This window comes from Manacus vitellinus, unplaced genomic scaffold, assembly GCF_001715985.3.
Source record: "Manacus vitellinus isolate BGI_N305 unplaced genomic scaffold, ASM171598v3 scaffold_9_pilon, whole genome shotgun sequence".
Taxonomy (NCBI): Eukaryota; Metazoa; Chordata; class Aves; order Passeriformes; family Pipridae; genus Manacus; species Manacus vitellinus.
Genome location: NW_021940917.1, coordinates 2,463,876 through 2,487,259, shown reverse-complemented (window position 1 = coordinate 2,487,259; position 23,384 = coordinate 2,463,876). Strand labels below are relative to the sequence as shown.

The window sequence follows — 23,384 nt, the reverse complement described above, 5'->3', positions numbered from 1 at the left end:
AACTCCTCATTGAGAAGACACAGAATTAATTGAAAAGTTCATGTTTTCTATTACAAAGGTCCAAGTATGCCACAGTGATTTTTTGTATGTACAACCCAGGAAATCTCTGCTATCCCTCATTCTTAAGAATGAGGTATATCCTTGAACTTAATGGTGTCATTCAGCTTTTATGCTCTTGTAGATTAAAATGAAGTACAGAAAAGACAAAGACGGAACAATATCTGATATTTTTGTACTCTTAATAATTTTACATTGCACATTGAAATAGAGTTTGGCAATGATAGAAAAGCATATAATAATAAAAATATGCCATGACGTATCAGGTTTTGCAAAGTTTATTCTGTTATGGAGGGCATTCTCTGAAGAAAAAAGATATATAGAAAAGAGTCTAGTGAATGTTCACTTAAAAACAATATTGCATTAGTCCTTAAGACTAATTAATCCAATTGGAAACTGGGCAATTAAAAAAATGAGCTTAAATTATTGCACTTGCCTTTCCAATGTGCTTGGATTTACAGGAGCACTTTTCATTTAGAAAAAGAAAAAAAATGTTGTCTTCTTTATTTTTTGGAGAAAGAGGCAAAAGAGAAAAGAATACTTCCTATATATAAAAATTTTCAATTTTCCTGAGGAAAAACAGGAAAATATTTATACTAATTCTCTGGTAATTTAATGCTGCTGTTATTAGTCTTTCCTTGATGAAGAATTTCTTCAGGTTGGCTGTTGGAATTAAGTCAATGGGGTTCTGTTCTTATGTCAATCGCTTACTTTAAACACACTAAATAATAAAAGACAAAGATAAGAAGCAAAATTTTAAGCTCTCTGGGAGCCTAGAAGATGCTGATGTATGCATTTCCCTCTCCAATCAACCAGCTCTGCTCATGAGCTGAGGAAGGAGCCAGAGTCCCACCTCCTTTGGCTTGGTCTCTCCCACACCTCACACACCCCTCTGTGCAGAGGTTGCTTATCTCTGGTTATTTTCCCTGCTGTTGTTAACTCTGCCGGGTCCACTCACTATCTATTCCTAACAGATTATAGCTGTAGCTTCAGAAAATCATTTTTAGTCAGTTCTTTTAATAATTAATCCCAATGTTCATCCTTAAAATATGCAATGAAGAGAAACCACACACATGGGGCGACATTTACCTGCCAAAAACCAAATACTGCAGCAGATTACCCCGCTCACCCCCAACCCACCGGTTTTGAGAATGATGGTAAAATTCACCACATCTGAGCTCTCACATCTGGGCAAAATTATGTTTTCCTAAAGGTATCTGACTTGTAGAGTTTGCATATTCTCATGTGTGCTTCTGGGGCTGGGGGAAGCCTTTACAGAACAATCAACACCACCCTCTGATTTGTTCTGTATTAGTTATATTTTGATTTTTCAGCAATCTAACTTTTGTCTTTCTTTTGTTCTTTGGAGCTGCTCCCAGCAGCCATACATCTGGTTTGGAAACAGAAGTATTTTGACACTGTAATCTGTTCCTGCAGGGATGTGACAAATACCTTTACGATATACAGGATGGTCACTTGTGACAAATACCTTTACGATATACAGGATGGTCACTTGTGCATCACATATACAATAATTATACATACAACATATGCCTGCTAAGTGCACTGTCATACACTACACTGTTCAAGCATGTTACAGTAGTAAGAACTGACCTAATTTCCAAGCTACTCACATAAAATCAGATGGTTATATCAAATGTTAATACACTGTTAGAATAAACACATTTTATTTGGCTGTATATTAATTTCAAAGCCAAACTATCAAGATGAAATGAGATAAATAGTGTAATGAGTCTGACATTTTATAAAATAAAGCCTACAGGGAAATTACTACATTGTTTAAAATTTCATTGTACTATCCAATTAATTTAGATGTTCCAATAAAAAAGAAGACTTTTCAGCTTAATGTAACCTTTTTTCATCAAAAAGTTGATTCAAGATATTTTGTTTTCCAGCTAGAAATGCCTCTAAAACAGCTTCAGTGGGGTGTGCAGTAGTAGTGGTACTCTGCATGCTGTGATTAAGAGCCCTCCACAGTATATAATCCCAAATAATTTTTTCAAACAGAAAATAATTATTTCCTAGGAAGGTACATTTAAAAACACTTTCAAAAGCACTATTAAAACTCTAACACTTGGTTTAAACAAATAAAAAAACAGGTAGTTTCACTGATGCTGTCTGCACTGCCAGTCTTTAACTGACCTTATTCCCATGTACAGCTTTCAGCAAGCCAAGATAATTTTTTTCCACTGACATATTGCTCCACTTACAAGTTGGTCTGAGTAGTACTGGACCTTCAGGTATTTCTTAGGGACTACATAACCCAAAGAACAGATAGCAGAGGACTGCTCACAAAGGAACACGCCTTAGAAACAGGCACCTTCTTCATCCCTAGAAGTTCACATCTTGATTTTTTTAAGATAAGGCAAATAGCAGCACAGATATCCATCATCCCTCTTTTCCTTTTTACCCCTCTTACAGACCTTTCTCGAGAGCCAAACATGCTGAACAGAGTACCGACAAACAATATTGGTATCTTCAGGTGCTCACAAGGGGTTTCAAAGGTAGCAGGGAAGGTAATTAATACTAAAGTTGGGACTATTTCTGAGTCAACTTTCCAGCAACAGCCTCTGCAGTCCTGCAGACAGGTGCTGAGCGGCAGACACCAGTTCCCGAACGCAAAGAGGGCTCTCGCCGTACCTTAAGGAGCCTGACCGAGGGGAGGAAGGCGGCATGGCACAGCTTCCGGATGGTCCAGTTGAGTGGCCGGGGAGCATCGGTCTGATTCATGACTGTCCACAAATCCCACCGGGAGATCAATCGCAGACCTGACAGCGCCTACCGCGGAATCCGCCCTCCGGGGCGCGGGCATCCCACGATGGGCGCGTCCCGCCCGGGCCCGCGGTGCCGCAGGGCAGAGACTGGGCTTGACTGAACTGAGCTGGGCTGGGCTGGGCTGGGCTGAGCTGGGCTGGGCTGGGCTGGGCAAGGCTGGGCGAGTGGGGGGGTAGCGGGCAGCCGCCGAGCGCCTCCTTCCTCCAGCAGCAGCCTCCTGACGGGCGGGACGGCAAGTGCTCATGCATGCCAAATGCGGCTGGAAGGGTGGAGGCGATCCGCCCGTGGCTCTGGGCAAGCTGCCCCGGTGAGCGGAGAGGGGCAGCCCGTAAGAAAACCGGGATGTGGCGCTATCGGCCACGCTCCCTCCCGCCCGCCTCCGGGAGAAGCAAGGTTAGTCAGGCTCAGCCGAGCCTCCCGCCTCGCTCATGCGCTTCCCCGGGCCAAAAGCAGGGCAGAAGGAATTGAATTTAAATAAAGCAAGGGAGGGGTACCTGCACTTTCTTTCCCAAAGCGCTGCGAGGAGAGGGAAACCGGCGTGAGGGGAGGAGGGGCCAACACTCAGACAACAGACTGACAGAGGGAAAATAAATTCACGCTTGATTTACTGATACAATGGACCTAGAAAGCATTTCATTAATCTGGCATAATCAGTGCACTAGCAGCAAGTGGCAGGAGTTAGAAGCTGTACTATAAGAGCACGAGTGCTAACATGCGCATCCTGGACAAAAAAAAACCCAACAAACAAAAAACCAGAAAAAACCAAGACAAAATTCAGCTCATTTTAATATTGTATGCACTAAATAATTCTTTCAGAGACATGCAAACAACATGAAGTAATATTGCTGGAGCAATTCAAGTATAGAAAAACATATTTCCATTTTGGGCACTAAATGGCCCTCCCAGATAATGAAGATATTCTTAATGGCAGCTCTCCAGCTAAAGAAGAGATACCCTTTTCCCCACTATTTTTCTTATAGGATGAAGATTACACAAAGGAAGAGTTAGAAATTATGAAAGAAAGCCTATAAAGCAATGGTGATTTTTCCTTTTGCTAGTAATTACCAGTTTTTACTCAGATTATGGACAGAAACAGCTGCTTCTCAGTAAAGTTTAAGTCCCTCATAACTCAGGTTGGAAAATGCACTTTCAATTTACTTGGCTAGTTTCATTGATCTGCCATTTTCACATTTCCTTTTAACCTTAATGGACATATTTTTCCCCTCTATAATTAATTCTTAGTATCGTGTCTACATTCATCAGCAAAAGCTGAATAATTCTCCAAATGAGGGTAAAGAGATCAAGGCTACTGTTTCTTTGGAACTTATGCATGCCAGCCAGCTCCTCTTCACTGCACCCTCTCAAGAACATAGTGCAAAACTGATTATGCACCAGAAAAGCCACCTATTCCACCCCACTGTACATGGTAAAATTATAGAACTTCAAAGGTGCAGGGATTAAACCATGAGTTTTTTGTGGAAAAGAAAGGGTAGGACACCAGGGGACATTACTTTGTGGCAAATTTTGTGCAGATGAATTTCTGGTTATGGTGGAGCAACTAGTTTAAATTATACATATTTAAACACCTCTTGCTTGAGCTCTTAATGTATTTGTTTCATGAAAGGTGGAAAAAACCCTTGCTATTGATAGTGAAATGGAACTCGAGTAAGTAAGTATAATTAGCTGAAACTTCTTTTCCAAGCTTCTATAAATGAGGCAAAATTAAATAGGTAGAAAAAAAAATTGACTTAAAAGAGCATACACCTTAAAAGATGTACAGCATATTAACTTTGCTCAGTTATAAAGGTAATCATATCCAGTGATTAAGCTTTTGGAGTTCATAGTTAAAAGAAAGCAAAAGACTCAAATCAGAAACAAGAACTCACAACTCCCAAGACCATGGCTTTCCCCTATCCCACACCCTCTCAAGACATACTGATAGGTTTTTTTACCCTTGAAGATCAGGAAAGTTTCTTGGAAAGGTACCAAACTCAGCATTACCTTGAGCTTTTCCCACCCATTTTGCATTAAGCATCTGTAATAAAACAAAATATGCTAGGGACGTGTACTAGGGACAATGAAGACAGAGTAATCATAGCATGCTGCCCTTCTTTACAATGAGTAGAGTAATAATTCTCTGAAGATGCTAGAGAGATGAAGACAATGAAGAAACATAACAGATAGCTTTAATAAACTAAAAATAGTGAGCGCAATGTGTCTTCTAGCTTGCACAGAGCTTCCTGTCTCTGAGATGAGCTCTATCATTGCTGCCTTCTGCAAACAGTACCTTAGGGACGAGAGTTGTTTTCTAGTGCAACATTTAATACACACCAACCTTTTATCACAGGCCTGATTTCCATGGCCTTGTGCCTTGCCTAGTCATCTGTATTGGCAGAAAGTGAGTGCAAGAATATGAACTTTTTTCAGTCACAGTGAGGAAACTGGTGGAGAGGACATTATCATGACATGGGTAGATCATTTAAACACTTTTAATTTTATTTTTAATGAATATTTCTTACCTATAAGTAATACTGTTGTGATTTTGAGGCTATTGAGTGTAAATTTGAGGAAACTGAAGCAAAGAGTTTTCTTTGTATCCCCAGCAGCCTCCATCAGTTTTTGGTAAGCATAAATGGTGAAGGCTTGGGAAGTAAAGAAGAAAATTCTGAAAAGTTTTCTTTTCAGACATTCTGACAACAATGGTTAAAAATATAGTGAAAAATTAGGGATATGATGGTTTTTTATGTGGTTTGGGGGGCTTGCCAACTCAGTGAAAAAGTCAGAGTTGAAATCTCTTACCCTTTTCCTGTCAGAAAAAGCAAGTGCTCAGCTCAGCTCTTCTACGATCTGAGGCCTATTAGGAGATGCAAAGATGTAGCAATCCCACTAGAATTTAGGTTCCTACTTTGTTAGATTTAAAAGATGGAGCTACCACTTTCATATTTAAACTTTGTCCTGGAAGTATGATCTCTGCACGATCAGTATTCATATCTAGTTCTTTGTCTCTTGTGAAGGAGCATCTTAGGTACCACAGAAAGGCATACCAAATAGAAGATAAGTTCTATTGCTTCCTGCAATACAGAGATATTGCAGATTTTTCTAAAACCTATTGTTAATGGAAAGCATTTTTGACTACTTCTTTTTGGATTACTGCAATCTAATGTGATAATAATTCTACACTTGGAAAGCTCTGATATGGTAAAATTTGACACCTCTGGGAATGCTACAGAACAGAAAATGGCTGAGAAACTCATTAACATCCAGACCTCTCTGAGCACATTAGCAACGTCCAACATTTTCAACCTGAGAGCAAACATTAAACAAGATATCATAAGCAAACCCAGCCACTGTTCTCCTATCCTGTCCAAGTAACAATAAGAGATTCAGTGTAAATGAAAGGCAGAAGGGGCTGGACTAGAGAGATATAGGAAACTAGAGAGATATATTGGCCATCAGGGTAGAAAACAACCTCTTCTGCGTGGCCATTGCCTAATGTGAGAAATATCAGGCAGAAGAGTTTTCCCATGATATCACACCTGTTCTTCCCATGTACCTCATGGAATAGAATTATAAAATCATAGAGTTATAGAACAGTTTGGGTTGGAAAGGACCTTTAAAGGTCATCTAGTGTAACACCCCTGCAATGAGCAGGGACATCTTCGAGTAGCTCAGATTGCTCAGAGCTCTGTCCAACTTGACCTTGAATGTTTCCAAAGATGAGGCATCTGCCACCTCTCTGGGCACTCAGTATTTTACCACCCTAATTGCAAAAAACTTCTTCCTTATGTCTTACGTAAACCAACCTCCTTCAGTTTAAAACCACTGCCCCTTGTCCTATCACAACAGGCACTGATAAAATGTCTGTTTCTAGCTTTGTTATAGGCCACCTTCAGCTACTGGGAGGCCACTATAAGACCTCCCTGAAGCCTTCTCTTCTCCAGGTGGAACAGCCCCAACTCTCTTTGCTCCTCCTCATAGGAATGGTGTTCCAGCCTTCTGATCATCTTTGTGGCCCTTCTCTGTACTGAGGACCCTAGGACTAAATACAGTACTGTGGAGTCACAACAGAGCAGAGCAGAGCAGATGGGCAGAGTCACCTCCCTTGACCTGCTGACCACACTGCTTTTGATGCAGCTTGGGATACTATAGGCTTTCTGGGCTGTGAATGCACAAATTGCTGATTCATGTCCAGCCTCTCATCCACCAGCACCCCCAAGTCCTTCTCAACAGGGCTGCTCTCACTCCATTCATCCTGTAACTTGTATGCATACTGGAGTTTGCCCAAACTCAGGTGTAGGACCTTGAACTTAGCCTTGTGAAACCTCATGGACTTCCTGTGGGCCCACTTCTCAAACTCGTGCAGGTCCCTCTGGATGGCATCCTTCATGTGTCAACCACATCACTCAGTTTGGTGGTGTCTGCAAACTTGCTGGGGGTGCACTCAATCCCACTGTCCATGTCACTGTTGAAGATGACAGTACTGGTCCCAGTAAGTGCCTTTGAGGGACAACTATTGCCACCAGCGTCCATCAGAAAATTGGCTACTACCCTCTGGCTTTGACCATCCAGAAAATTCCTCATCCACTGAACAATCCACCCATCAAATCCATATCTCTCAAATTTAGAGAGAAAGATGTTGTGGGGGACCATATCAAAGGCCTAAATACAACGTCTGTGAGAAGAAAGACAGATCTTCACAATGTAGATAGAGAGCCACATTGCCAAGGCATGCCAAGGAGTTGCCAAGGAGAACATTTCCTTCTTTCCCAAGGGCTTGCACTGCCCAATGGGAGAGTACATACCAAAAAAACTGGAACTACCCTTGCGCCCCTTTACTTGCAGTGCTCATCACGGGACTACTACATCAGCATATCTGTATGCTGATGCAGATGTGTAAGTTCTTCATAACACACTTTGGTCATCTCCTAGGTTTGCAGAGGAAATGGCAGGATGGCAATAGAAAAAGAGGTAATTCAGAAGCTTTTATGTAAAAGTCAGAGCTAACAAATCCTTCCACAGGTATAGTCAAGAAGCATCAGTTACCTTAGTATCCAGCCCCTTTGCAGGTCTGTAAACTAAACACTGTTGAAGAGTACATCAATAAACAGAAGGCTACATTTATAACAGCAATAGTGTTTTTTTCAACACACTCATATTTCAATTTATTTATGTTCATTTCATGTGATTTCTTGCAAAAAACAGAGAATAGAAAGATAAGTATATGTTATAAAGTTTGGATGAACTATATTTAATTTTATGCCTGCCATAACATCTTAATAGACCCAAATTTTATTGAAGCTTAACTCGATAGGTAATTAAATTATAAAACTAATCCACCGCTCTCACATCTTTTCTATTCACTGCATGCCTGAGGTAGTTTTTCTGCTGTTATCTTTGCTAAGGTATTTCACAGGTCTTCTGCCACATGCTCATAATTCCCTCTTCCCCAGACACAGACACAAATACTAATATAATGTAATGTATAAATACTTATAAAATGTTAATCAAATAATTTTTCATAGATGGAAATGATTCTATAGACCATTTCAAGCACATATATAAACAGTATTGTATGTAGCTATAAGTTATATCTTTTGGCAACTGAGCAAAAAGTCAGAATTAAGGGTATTCTTTCTTTACCCTAAGTTTTATAGGTGTGTGTGGCAGTTCGAGCCACATTAGGAATCCAGAATCCAATTTCCAGGTTTCCCCTCACCCCTTCCCACAATTTTTCCCAACACTGGAGAGAAACTTTCAGGTGAGGCTTCTATAGGGGAAGGGGGAAGTATATACATTTATTTACACAAATAAATACTATACAAACTAAAAGCAGCTATATATATATATATATATTACACTTCTATCAGTCCTTTAAGTCCCTCCGTTTAACTTTAGTCCAGGAGAAGCCTTTTCAGGCTGGGAAGTAACCAGTCTCTCCCTCATGGAAGTGTTCTGGGCCTGAACGCTCCCCCCTCACCAAACTCCAGCTGCTTGTGGAAGTTTTTCCTCCTCACGAAGTCCAAGAAGATAGCTTTGAGTCCTTTCTCCTCAGTCTGCTGTGTGATCTCTCTTTCTCAGTCTCATACCTTGGTTTGTAGGCTGCTGCAGTGTAGTTCAGCTTATCAAGTGTCCTCCAAGTCAGTTTTCAGCTGCCCCCGATCAGCTTCAGCAGGGCAACTCCCGAGCTCTTGGCCCATCTCCAGTTTTGCCTGGGATTCTTCTCCCGAGTGCCGAGCCTCCTCCTCTGGCCCGTCTTTTGGCTCTGCTTCAATGCTGAGCCTCTCCTCCACTTTACAGCTGAGGGAAAGGAAAAGCTCCCCTCCACGACTTAACTGTAGGAAGGAGGGGGAAGAGGGCTTGGCTGCAAAGCCTGCCTCTCTCCTCTTACCTCAGGTGCTGTGAATCTCTTCCTTCACAGCACACACTCTAGATGCTGCCTCTAACTCTGGCCTAGGCAGAGTTGGGGGGCTGCAGGGCTCCCCTCCCCTCCAGAGGGGGGGAAAGAAGGAGCCCAGCCACCCCCTGGCCTTCTCCACCTATACACAGCAGACACCAACAGCAGAACTGCCAACAGGTTCCAGTGCTGTGTATATGTGATTTTGAGCAGAAGCGAACAAGATGAGCAGTGATCGGCTCTCCAGGGAACACTGCCCTGGCACCCAGTCACCTCTGAGCCCCTGAACTCTCAGGGGGGGCCAATTTCAAACTATGACAGTGTGTGATGATTATCTAATATGATCAAGTTATTTTATATGCCTATTACCTTGAGATCAGGTTTACCTGGTCTGCATCTGGCTTTTGCCTGGGGAAGCACCTAGCTGGGATCTCAAGGGTAGCACAGACCCCAGCCCTGCAGAGAACCAGTGGAAGTGGACTTGTGAGAGAGCAGGGGAACTGGGCAGTGCAGGCACACCCAATGCACCCTTATCAGAAGTTTTTTCTAGAGACCTATTTGATTGCTACCAGTTCCAAAATACGTGAGTGGAGAAGTCTGAAAGTCAGGCTATGGACATAGAAAACATAAGTTTGTGCAGACAGGTCACAAGGAGCCCTCGCCATTATTTGGGATTTCATTTCTGCAGCTACAGCAGAAAGTCCTGATAATTTGCACCACTTTACACTCAGTTGTTCTTCAGGTACTCATAAATCTGCCAACCCTTAAGTATTGAATATCTTTGAATTATGTATTTCACTAGACATCCCTCTGTAATAGCAGGTTGAAAGGGATTAAAATACATAGGCATATAATCCTTATATTTGGAACTAGAAATGTCCATGGCTAATTGTTACTTAGATACAAACACTGCGTTTAAAATGCAATCTATCTTAGTTTAAATAGACTTTCAAGTGTAGACAAGCTGCCAGTTCTGTAACCTCTACAACACTGACAGAAATAAGGCTGTCCAAACATGCAGATTTATGTTTACCATAAAAGCTGCTTTCTATCTTAGCCATTATGTTCTTATATGAGCTTTTTAACTTTGTGTAGATGATTTCTCAATTTTGACCTGTGACACCATTTTCTCTATAATTTCTCATTCAGATATCAAATTTATCAAGTTATATTAGTGTAGTGTTTTCTAGTCTTGATTATTTTGCTAAATAAAATGCAGAAAAATATGATGCTTCATGGAAGAGATCAATTCACTCAATCTTCAGCCTTTGAACATTTCAATGAAGACCATACAGAACAACTCTCTTGCACTTCTACATTTCTCTTCACCTGTCTCAGACAGATGCAGCATGCAACATGAGCATCTTTCTCACCTCAACTCATAGTACTTCAGGACTGAAAAGTAGTTTAATATCTTTTGAAAGTAGCAATGACTTACAATAATCTCTAATGTCTTCTGCTATGGGGTTATAAAAAAACCCAAGATAACCAAATCATATTTTACACAGGTACTGCATTTCTGCATGCATCACCCCCACAAGCTTTACCCTCCTCCCGAAGGCAAAGGCCCTACCCTAGAACAGACACCATCTCTGATGATTAAGCCTGCTGAAACCTCCTGGCTCAGATGAGTTGAACACATTTGGTTTTTCATTATTGAAACGCCTACTTTCCTGAGAATTCCCTTCCACTAAATTTTTATGGTTTTCAACATGCATCAGTGCAGACAGCTAATCCTGCACTGCCTTCAGTACTTTCCCCAGCTACTCAGTTAGATGTGTACCAGTGTTCGTATCAGTTTGAAGAACTAATCTGGCCATCAAGTACTTACAATGCAGGGTGTCTGCCAGTAGAAGGTTCAGTAACCAAAACTGAAAACAACACAGTGGGGCACCCTCACAGTTGTGAGGAAACACCCCAGTGGTTGGTGGCCCAGAAGAGAGAAACACAGCAGGCAGCACCACAGAATTGGCTGCAGGAAGATTTTTAAATCAATGTAACACAAACGGGCATAGTGATGGCAAATAACAGCAAAAGTCCTTGGTAAAGAGCTAGAATTAGGCTTATTACACAGGTTCTATGAATTAACTAAATGTATACTTGAACTTTTATTAGGAAATCCTTCCCACAAATTACAGACTCAATGGAAATATAAAGCTTGACTAGAGTTATAAGTATTTTTTTCCACTCACATTTTGAGCAGCAATGTCTTCTACCAGGTAATAGAAAGACAACTTACAGAGTTGTTGATCCTCTGCATCACCTGAGCAATATGTGATTTTCCTTTAAAGAATAACACAAGGAATTAAACAAATGGAGAATGGCAAAAGCTGAACAAAGTTGTGCAACAAAAGTGTTCAAAACCACACTTGTGTTCTCAAATACACACAAATGACTGCAGAGGTCTACTTTAAAACACACTTTCAAACTGATAACTTTAATCGGATCTCTTTTCAGCACTTGATTTATTTTTAAAGTCACATACCAAGTCTACATATGTTCTTGTTATATTCTGGTCTCACAAACACCTGCAATTTTACACCTACATTTTCACTTGGACAATTATTAACACATCTGGACAGCAACAAACTCTGGATGGTGTGATATTGGTGTTTTCCATATTGTCGGTTGCAGTTACTATCTATTTGTGTATGGTGGTACACTGGGGAAAAAACAAAGTTTGGGGGCTTTTAAACTGATCACTGATCAGAGCTTTAGGAAAAGTAGTTAATGCCCCACAGAGACATTAATCTGGTTTCCTACTTAGACACAGCAGAGGGGTGACACAAAAAAGTGCCAGATGAGGGCAACATTAAAAAAAGCATCAATTTTATCAAATAGGCTGTAGTCTCAGCTTGCATTTGCCTAACCCCTTCCTGGGAATTATTTTTGTTTGTTTGTTTGTTTGTTTTTTAATCCCTTTTGTTGTTGTTAGAGGACTTGGACCCTTTTCCTGCTCAGATGTAAAGTATAGTTAATTTTCTTACTCAAAAGAAACCATAGGAATTAGAAAAACAGAAACTAATTGTTATTTTTACATTTCCTTACATCTTTTTCACAGTTCATAGATAAATTAAATCAGTTCTTTTGAAAAGTCATCACTCATACTCTAAAAAAATCTGCCCCAAATGTGTTACTTTTGATGGGAATTTTTAAATATTTGTTTGTGAAGCCCATACTAAGTAAATAGAAACAACAGTCCCTTATTTGTGCAGTTTTAAACTCTTAAACCAGACAGCAGAGTGGAACTAGAATATAAAACTGCACTACAGAAGAAACTATATATTTTTATTTTTTTTGTTAAGTACAACTGTAGCACTACTCGTGACAGACCAACTACTAGTTTATTTAAGTTGCCTATTCTTTTCCCCTTTTCCAAAGAAAATACTCATAACTCTTAGAACAGAACAACAGCGGAGTCCACAGGAACAAGATAACACACAATAAGAAAATGAAAGAGAATTATTTTTCTTTCAAGTGTCACTCAGTTACACAACTGGTCTCTGCAAAAGCCTTTAAGCATGCAGTGTGCTCATGGCTTCTCTATCACTACTACAAAAATCTAGCCACTCATACCAATACTAAATGGAAAAATTTCACTGGCAATATAAAGTTCCTGGAAGGCTTTTCTGGAAGAGCTTTTTTGGCTTACTCAGCAAGTCTTTGTCAGGTTAACATCCTCACTGTAGACTGCTCTGTAATATCCAACAGGCATAGCATAGTAGTTATTTTTAAAGCACTCTGATATTTGAGCCCCATGATTAGTAGAACTTTCCTAATTCTACTAATACTTATGAATCCTTATTAATAAGATTTTCAAATCACAAGCAAAGACAGCACATGGGTATCATATTTTAGGCCCTTCACTACTAGAATCTGAAAATAAATCTGGGAGAAAGCAATATCCTAATGTAATAATCCCATGTTCTATTTTATCAAACAATGGTGATCCTGCCAGCCTTACCAAATGACAGATTCTCTCCAGGGCTGTCTGACTTCACCCTGTCTTTCATGTTTTTAGCACTTCCTCAGTAGGCTGGGTCAGAAATTTTGGCTTTGTGATTTATGGCTTTGTCCTAGAAGGCAAACAAACAGTTGTTTCCTGTTTAGTTGGCACTAGACTTTATTCCTTTATTGTGTTATGTATAAAGTATCTGTTATATTTCGAACTCAAGTCATTAATTATTTTACAGACTTATAGCAAAGACTTTCTGATTATTAATGGAAGAATTAAGGTTCTTAATGAAAGATGGAAAGTATCTATACTATGATTTATGCATCATTTTACTACAGCAGTTAAGCTAATTCAGAGGAGAAAAAAATTAAAAGCTGACTATTGAAGCTGGACAGACATAAGCAAGTTAGAAATTCTTGGGAGAAAAGCCTTCTGGAAAATAATAATGAACATCTGTACAAATATTTGTATGTATATATATACATATATATGTATATATGTATTTATATTTGTATATATATATTTGTGTGTATATATCAACACCTTTGCTAAACACTTTTCAAAGTTATTTGACACCTGATAAAATTTTCCAACAAGTCAGCTCTTGGGAGTATATTTTCATATGTGGAATTCTTAGTAAATTTTTAGTTAATAGTTTATGTGAAAAGAACTGCACAAATGCTAAATGCTATCTGGTTTTCCACCATAGTTCATGCAGCAAGCAGGAGAGATTAACATTTATATACTCCTGGAAAAAAAAAGACTTTTTAGATAATTCATAATATTTTGTGCTTATTCTATGGAAATTGTCTATTTACCCTCTTAAATGGTTTAGGGTTTTGGTTTACTTTATACTAAGACACACACAGTTTTAGACGTCTGAACACACATTTTCTCTATTTTCTGTTCTATAAAAATCTATGTTAAAAACATAATTTGTTTAGTATACTTTTATTTTATTACTTTTAATTACTCTCAGCAATCTATTTTTCCCTTTTTCATTATTTTTCTTCGTTTTTATTACAAGCTTATAAATTTCTAGTTTTTAATGACCAGTAACAAAAAATCATATATGAGGGCATTGCCTCTTGCACTACTGATGTAGCAAAGGGAAGCAAAATGCAACATAAGATACCAGAAGGTATCTCCTGACTTCAAAGTTCTATGAATTATTTAGTTTATCTAGCTACATGTCATACTTATGGTATCCGTTTTAACTGCTGTGAGAGAAAAATGCCAGCTGAATTTTTTTCAGGCCTGAAAGCACAGCTCAACCTTGTGCTAGATAAAAAAATCTAACTATCTAACTGGTGGTAAGCAACATATGGATTCCACTTCAGGCACACTTGGTACAAAGGTGACTCAAACAGGTGAGAGAGAAAGCCCAGGGCTCTCATCAGCCATTTTGACATGCACATAAATCTCAGTGTTAAAAGATATTTTGAGACAATGAAGAGGAAGAAAAAGAAATGTATTTAAGTGCAATCAGAACAACCAATAATGACCTTAGTTATATACTACATCTGTTTTTTTTTAATTCTACTAAAAATAAATTGTCAGACTCATAACATATTTATAAAGAAAGCCTTTTCATGTGTGTATCCATGACAACCTAGACTTATATTTTGAGCTCTAGAAGGTTGTTACAGCACAGCTTACATAAATTACTTGAAAGAATGTAACAAGATGGTTTGCTACTTGAGGTATTTTATTTGGCATAATATATAATATTTTGACTATATTGAAGCATGAGAAAAAAAATGCACTATGCAGTGATTTGAAGCCAGTCTTGTCATAAAGTAAACATGTTTTTAATATAAGGAAAATGTAGAAGTAGATTATGACAAAGAACACTAAAAATTAAAAAAATCCCTGAAGACTTAGTAATTGAATATTAGCATGCCATAGTTAGAAAAGGAAAGAAACATAACAGAAATGTAAAGCATACATTGCCTGAAATAAACAAAACTCCTTGCATTTACACTAGTACGCTGTCTGCTGGGGTTCCATCTGGACTGCATTGGGCACAGGCAATCTATTTTTTTCTCTCTATTACCTAGGGAAAAGGGTCTACTATCACTACATTGAGCACTACTAAAACTGCATTTCTGTTACACATGCTTTCTTTTTGCATTTGACTTGAGAGTCATAGTATATTATTTATATAATAGATTAACATACTAGGCAGTTTCCAAGTACAACATGGAAACAATAAGAACATACTTCATGAGACTTCTCCAAAACAGATATCAGTGACTTCCCTCATATTTTGCTGTCAAATAAATGTATTGTCTATTTTGGAAAGAGACTTTGAGGGAAGAGAGATACGACCATTTCAATAACTGTTCAATATACTGTTCAGAATTCAAGTGAGGTTAACAACTACAGCCTTCATGACCATTTTTCTGAGCAGAGCCTACTGCTTTGGATTGCAAGCTAGGAAAACAAAAACAGCGGACAAGTTCATAACAGAGTGTTTCCTCGAACTCTCTGCTGAGGAAAAAGTTCTTGACATCAGTGATGCAATATTTGGGTGACATATTATCAGGCAGCCTGGCTCTCTGTGGATTCCTTATTTCTACGACCATACTGGGGCTCTGGGGGCTCTTGTCTTGGATCTCCAGTGAAGAATTATCTAGTTGAGGACAACATGATAAGATTAAAATGAAATTCAACACATCCATAAAATGCAACAGCACAAATTTCCTTTGTAAGACCAATACACAGGCTTCAAGGACAGCAACACAGATATCATCTGCACTTTGTGAACTCTTCCAATGACATACCCTGAGATTAGCTCAGTTGATGAGAGTGTGATGCTAAAAATGCCAAGTTGTGGGGTTGAACCCTGAACAGGCCATTCACTTAGAAGTTGGACTTGATGAACCTTGTGGGTCCCTTCCAACTCAGAATATTCTGAGGTTTTGTGACAGAAAAATAATAGAGATTAGGCTAACACTGGAATGGCACAAGTTTTGCCATGTTCCTAAAGCAGATCCATCAAGTGAGAGGGATGTTTACCTTGCAGGTGTCCCCAGCTGGTCAACTGTGGCCTTCTGTGGCCTGTTGTCACCTCTCTCATTGCCCGATGGATGGGAAGTAATAACTCTATGGCTCCTTTTCTTACCTGGAACAATGGTCTGTATGTGCAACATAAGAGTCCAGAGGGTCAAAATCTTTGCTCTTTTTTCCTGGCCATATTAGGACAACCTAAGGATTAATTTGCTGCATAAGCCAAAGGTAATTTTAGTCACTCATATAAATATTTGTGGTCACAGTTCATGCTATTCAGTAGTACTGTAAGAGCCTTAAGTAGGCAAAGATAGTTCTGTTATGGGAAGGATTTCATACCAAAACATCATTATAAACACGTAAGTCACTGAAATTGTTTTTCTTGGCACATTACAGTACATTATTTTCTACAGTCTAGTACTAGGTTTTATGTAATGAAATGCCGTTTACTGACACAAATCAAAATTTTCCAATTTAACTAATATAGTAAAAACTAATATAGTTTCTTTCCATTGTCCATGAAAAGTAGGAAATGTGCAGTAGAAATAAAATCCCTTAATCAAGAGCCGCCAGCATCTTCTCATGTTACAATTAGGTTCAATATGTAATAGCTCCCATTATATATATAAGAAGGTGCTTGAGTGACTGATTTACCACAAAAAGACATTATATTTTAACCAATGTCTTGGGAATCCTGCACTTCACACGTGTACAAGAAGACAATCTTGAGTCCTATGTCCTGTGCTACCCCAGCGTGACGGGACACCTGTATCTATAAAGAAAAGATCATACTTTCTAAAGAACCTGTATCAAAAAACATATAGAAAGGCCTCACAAAGACCAAATAACCATTTTTGAATTTGTGTTATTAGTCAGACATACTTGTAAATGGTAAGTAAATCCGCAGTGGTAAAAAGGTTACACCCTGCTGTATGTTTGGTAAGCACCCTACTGGACAATTTTAGAACAGCATCATTTAACTTTTATTCTCCCTAATCTAGATGGTAGGTTTATCATAACTAATTAAACAATCTATTGCTCTGACATCCAGTATTTTTCCATGGAAATTATTTTGTGGCCCGTTAAACATATTACTTAACATATGCTCATCAACCAAAAATTGATGTATAATGTTTTTATGCAGATAGCAATAGCTCAAGGGCCATCATGTATAAATACTTATGAGAGTTAAAAGCAAGAACAGATGCCATCCATACAAGTGTGATGCTACATAAAATTCTGTGAAATTTAAATGTATTAATTGAAACTATCAAATAAGCCTATTTGATGTGTTTCCTATGGTGTTGATTAAAGAGAGCCAAGAAATTGTACATTAAGAAGTGGAAAATCAGTGTTTTGTATCAACATTTAGGTATTATGAAGTTACAGATGTATCTCTTGTCTACAGTTATCCTCTACATAGCAAATGAAGAGCTTTCTTTTGCACTGTTTCAATAATAAGAAAAAAATTACTTCGAAAGTTATGATTTTTCAAAGACTACTTTGAAATATGGTTCCTATTTAATAGTTCTTATGAGGCAGCCTTGAACAATGCCACATGATAAGGGCTTGACACAATGAAATATAAAATAGAATTAAGTGTTATTAGTACAAATTTCAAAGCCCAGTTTTCTGTGTTGGTGCTGCTTTTCCATGTTCATCCTAGTTACAAAGACCAACTCAGTGAAATTACATCTGGCTCTACTTGAAATGCCACGAAGCAACTCCAATTAAAGAAGGAAAAAGACCTTTTCAAGCATAGCTGTGGGAAAATGAGTTAAAGAGATAACAGCATGAGAATTACCAGGAAAAATACAGTTGTATTCTCTGGATGGAATGTTGTCATCATATACAATGTACCACACACAATGCAACCTAAGATGGACTAAATGAAGGGTGGAGTGGAGACGCTGCCTCCAGCCTCTGTAAAAACCCTTGCAGAGGAGGGAGCTCAGTGGTAGTTTCTAGCTGATAATCTGCACAGCAGCTAAAACCAAGGCAGATAAAGGAAGATGACCTTCAATGCTGTTGAATCGGCAGCTGTGTGGAGACCACTTTCTTTGGATGGATGCATGTCCCCATCCCAAGCTCCTGTATCTCAGCTCCTATACGGAGATATCCACCCCCAAGGTACAACCACCCCTCACTAAGATGTATGACTAAAGACACTGAAGCTCTACCTAAATATAAAGAAATAGTATACAGGTAAGTAAATAATGGGGAGAAGTCAGGTGAGAGTCCATTGGATCTCCTGGATCTCCTTGGCTCACAGAAATAGTATATGAGTCCTGGAGCAGTTTACCTCTTGCCTTTTGTCTTTGTAAAACTGTAAGTTCTAAGATAAGACAGAGACAGATATATTCATACAAATGAAACCCAGGTTGTTCTTGTTTTACGAACTAAAATCATGTTTTAGAGGTGGTAGGCTTTATACAAAGTCCATTTGAAGTGTTTTGCATATGAACATTTTTGGGTTTGTTTGGTTTTCAGAAACTCTGGATATTTAAAGAATGTCTTTAGAAAAGCAGGAATGGTAGACTTTTTGACAATGGCACTGTAAATTTATGTTCATACAAGTTTATTATCTGAAAATTAAGAAAGCTTAGCAATTTTTTAAAAGCCCTGATCATGTCATGCCCCATTTCTTTGACTTATCCATGGGATATGAATGACTGGTTAGCTTTGCACAGCAACTGTATGCCACAAATAAGCAAAGGAAATTAATCCAGTAAACAAATCCTTTTCTGTAGTACATTCTAACTGGGAGGTAGACAGCATGCAGGGATTTACCCAAGACAAGAATGGTGAAGGTAGTGACGCTCTCAAGAGATTGCTTGAACAATGTACAAGCAAGTGTACTTGTACAAGTGAAATGTACAAGTAACCACACAGCAGAACTTCTACTTATGTCTTACACACTAAATCTACAAAACTTCTCCTGGCAGACCTTGAATAAAAAAAGATCAGTGCAGCCATGCTAAGACATTTTATAAGTTTAAATTTTAGAGATTGGTGTGGTTTATTAAATAGCAGTCAGGTAATAAAGACCAGGAGGATTACATGCACTTTGACTTTTTTGAGGAGATGAATTAGAATAAGTAAATCTAAGCGGGAGCCTGTAAGTTTATTATTGCAATCAAGTACTAGTTTAATAAAAATAAATGTAGGGGAAAATAATACTGATGACTTTATTATCTGAGCCCTAACTGACCTATTATAATGGTAGAGCTTCTTCAGTTTGCAATCCTCAAATAGTCACTGATTGTGCATTGTAAAAAGTGGTAGTTTGCCTTATATATATATATACACACATATATCTATATTTCATGTTTTCAAACAAGTGAACGGTATTTATACTGAAATAGCTACCTAAGAACTAAATCATAATTATTATCTTTAGTTCTTTCCAGAACTAAAACTGGAATTATTATCTTTGGGCTCTGCAGCTTCTTGAGAGTTATGGACTGCTCCCAGTGTATAAGCTGTACCTCTTGTCAGTAAAACTCGTTCCCACACCACTCCCTGTACTAGCATATCCTGTGTCTGGCATGGCTGCCAGAGCATGTACTCTCAGGGACCTTGCCTGTGTAATACAGATACCTGCATCAGCGATATGGGCCCACAAACAAGATGCCTTCACCTATCATAATCCTGCAAGTTAGATTCAAACCTCAATTTTTGCTCTCAGTTGTATTCTACAGGTCAGGACTTAACAGCTGAGAAATTCATGGGTGTGAGGAAGAGTATGATTCTTACATTAGTCAGAAATGATCACCACCAGCAGCACACAAGACAGTAAATCAGTGTCCATGGATGAGCTAGTTTTGCTATATTGCTGTGCACAAGGATGGGAATATGTAGAGCAAGGTCAGACTCTGGTGTGAGCATGCTTAGAAAAAAAAAGCACAGAACAGGCAGTAATATGTATTTAATGTTTCATCAATAAGAAACATAGAAATGTACTGAAAAGAGAATTCTGAGTCTACTTAAATTTCCCCAACTACTGTCTGTTTAGTTTAGTGGATCATTGATGGCTGGATGGAATAAATTGTGTCCTGAAATATAATTTTTATTTTTAGATTTAGGTTTTAAATTATTAGAATGAGATAAATTATGATCATAACATTAATGTTTTCCCTGTGAAATTAAGATAAACAAAATAAAGTTTTTTAAACATCTACAATCTTATTTTTGTCTTACCAAGATAGGAAAAGTGATTGTGACTTTTTTTAGGGAGATCAGTGTGTTTGGGAGGTTAAGAAACATGATAACAGCAGAAGACCGGGACTACGTCCAATTAGATTCAGTCCCCATGAAAACAAAGTCTAAGGCTAAAGCAGAATTATACAGGAAACCTAAGAGATGAAAAGCTATCCTCATCAGCACACAGGACATTATTCAAAATGTTTGTAGTGAAAATCTTTCCAAAGGTGTCAATGGTACTTTGATTCCTTACATGAGAAAAAAAACCAAAAAACTTTCTTAAGGTACAGCTGAGAAAAGTCTGCATGGCACTACAGGATAAAAGAGGTTGTTAGGAATAAGAGGGCATCTTTAAAAGGCCAAAGTCATGTTGAAGGAAGGGTAGTAGGAAGGATTATAAACTCTGGCAGGTTAAAGACATAGAGTAGCAAAATGAGAATTTGACAAGCAATTGCAGAGGGTATAAATAAATAAATAAATGAGTATATTTAAACACTTTAAGGAGGAGGAAGTTTTTTCTTTCTTTCCCTGGTTTTTCTGAAAAAACTTCTTTTTCCCATAACTGCCATCTGCTGTCACATATATAAGACAAATTAATTAATGTTGCACTATGTTCATTGATAGAGGCTATTTAAAGTATCAAAAAAATTATGATTGTGCTGAATAATCAGCTTGATTGTGAACTTTTTTCCTACTCTGTATCTTTAAGCAACACCAGGGTGAACATACAGTCTACAAACTGTACAACACTCTGAGATTACTGTGATACAGAGCATCCCAAATTTAAAGGATGACAACTGAAAAGTGGGATTTTTCTACAAAATCACAGGCTGGTATTACAGGTTATGTCTCGTACATCTGCTAAAGGTAGTACCTATGGAAGATGGTAAGGACAGGGTAAAGGCACACGTACAATGGTGAGGGGTGATGGTGTCCTAGCACCCCTGCATTTACAGCTTCCTAGATTTGAGGTGGTGCATAAGTTCTTAGCAACCCTGAAGGTGGCTTCTGTTCTGTGAGCATTAGCCAGTCTACCACCAAACTCATTTAGGCTTTCTGTATCAGCAGTACCCTCCAGAAGAGAGTCCTGAAAATACTTATGCAATCCCAGGGAGTCAAGGGGGCACTTGTGAAGACACCTGAAAAACCTTACTGTGAAGTTTAATAAGTTGTAATGAATAAATTAGAAAAGCCTTAACTGGGTAAAAAGTGGGAAGAATTTGCAAAGAAAAGCAAATTACTTATACACAGATATGTCTTTATCTTAAATACTGTGTAGGATATGTATATTACCTTAGTTTCCAGCATCACAAACATTTGAAAAGGTTACTTTCAACTAAAATTGGAATTGAAATAAACCACTGCAAAAGCAGAGATGCTTTCCTCCTAATTATGAGATACCCAGTGAAAAGGAAGTTCTGCAGAAGAAATTCCTTTCTTTTTTTTTTAAAATGCAATTAAGAAGAATTTACTGCAGCTTATCCTTCATCCCGCAGCTGATTACATGGTTTCAGAACAACAACAAAAAGATGATAACCAAAGGCCAAGCCTAAAGCTTATTGAAGCTGGAGGAATACTCCCTTTAATTTCAATAGGCATTAGAAAATACTCAGCAATACTGAGCAACACAGCTCAGAGCATCTATAAATATATATCCCTCTATATATGCAGTTTGGAAGAAAAGCACATTTTCAGTTTGCCCAGATCCCATTCAGCAAATTATTTTGATGAGTGAACATAGTACTGATCAAGATTCTAATGTTTATGCACTATGTTCCATTTCTTTTGGGAGTTACAATTTACAGACATCAAGTCCAACAAGAACAACACCATTTCCATCTGTAAGGCCTCACTCTTGTTGGTCAAAAACCTGGACAATTATCATAACACTGACTTGTTATAAGTAAACATACTGTAAAATCTGTCATTATTGACAGAATTAAATTAGAATTTGAATGCAAGTGCCCTAAAGAAGCACTCTAATGTAAATATTAACATTCAATCTTAATAGGAAAATTGTGGCTTTTAAAGCCTCTTCAGATCAGAAAATGCAGTTCAGACTGCATCTATTGAGAAGTTTAAAACAGTGCAGAATATGAGAATACTTCACAGAATCACAGAATCACAGAGTACGCTGAGTTGGAAGAGACCCGACTTTTCGCCCTGCACAGGACCATCACCGAGTGTCACACCATGTGCCCACTAGTATCATCCAAATGCATCTTGAACTCTGTCAGACTTGGTGCTCTGACCAGTTCTCTGGGGAACCTGTTCCAACACTTAACTACCCTCTCAGTGAAGAACCTTTCTCTAATATCCAACCTAACCCTCCCCTGATAACAACTTCAGACCATTCCCTCAAGTTCTGCCAGTGGTTTCTGTGCAGAAGTCTCCTGATACTACCTGGGTGGACTTTGAGACTGTGATGCATAAAACCTAAAATAACTTCATGCTTTACTACTTGGGAGAATGCTTCCTTTTCCATGGCCATACAGCGGGTGAAAATCAGCAAGGCAGCTGGGGTTGATGGAATTCCACCTGAAGTCTGGAAACATGGGGGCCTTGCACTCCAAGCTAAATTTCACGAGTTTGTGGTGGGCTGTTGGGAACTAGGCAAACTACCATCAGACCTTCGAGATGCAGTCATCTTCACCTTGTATAAGAAGAAAGGAGATAAATCAGACTGTTCAAATTACCGTGGTATTACTCTGCTCTCCATTGCTGGCAAAATCCTGGCAAGAATACTCTTGAACAGACTAATACCCACTATAGCAGAAGGAATTCTACCTGAAAGTCAGTGTGGTTTCAGAGCCAACAGGAGTACCACAGACATGGTATTTGTTCTCAGACAACTGCAAGAGAAGTGTAGGGAACAGAACAAAGGTCTCTATGTAACCTTTGTCGACTTCACCAAGGCTTTTGATACTGTGAGCAGATTTTGGAACGTTTAGGTTGTCCCCCCACGTT

At 38.5% G+C, this 23,384-nt stretch overlaps 1 protein-coding gene across 4 annotated transcripts in view; it reads right to left on the bottom strand.

Moving 5' to 3' along the window:
• TRPM3 (transient receptor potential cation channel subfamily M member 3) overlaps positions 1-23,384 on the bottom strand; it is a 409,575-nt gene that overhangs the window by 250,912 nt on the left and 135,279 nt on the right. For 2 of the 4 annotated variants that reach the window (XM_018085991.2, XM_018085995.1), the window contains exon 1: positions 2,719-2,890. The exons of 1 other annotated variant lie outside the window; for it this stretch is intronic. In XM_018085991.2, coding sequence (XP_017941480.1) covers positions 2,719-2,808 — 90 coding nt within the window. In that variant the 5' untranslated portion in view covers positions 2,809-2,890. Of the gene's footprint in view, positions 1-2,718; positions 2,891-23,384 lie in introns of those variants that run through there. One more of the 4 variants, XM_018085990.1, reaches the window with a different exon arrangement.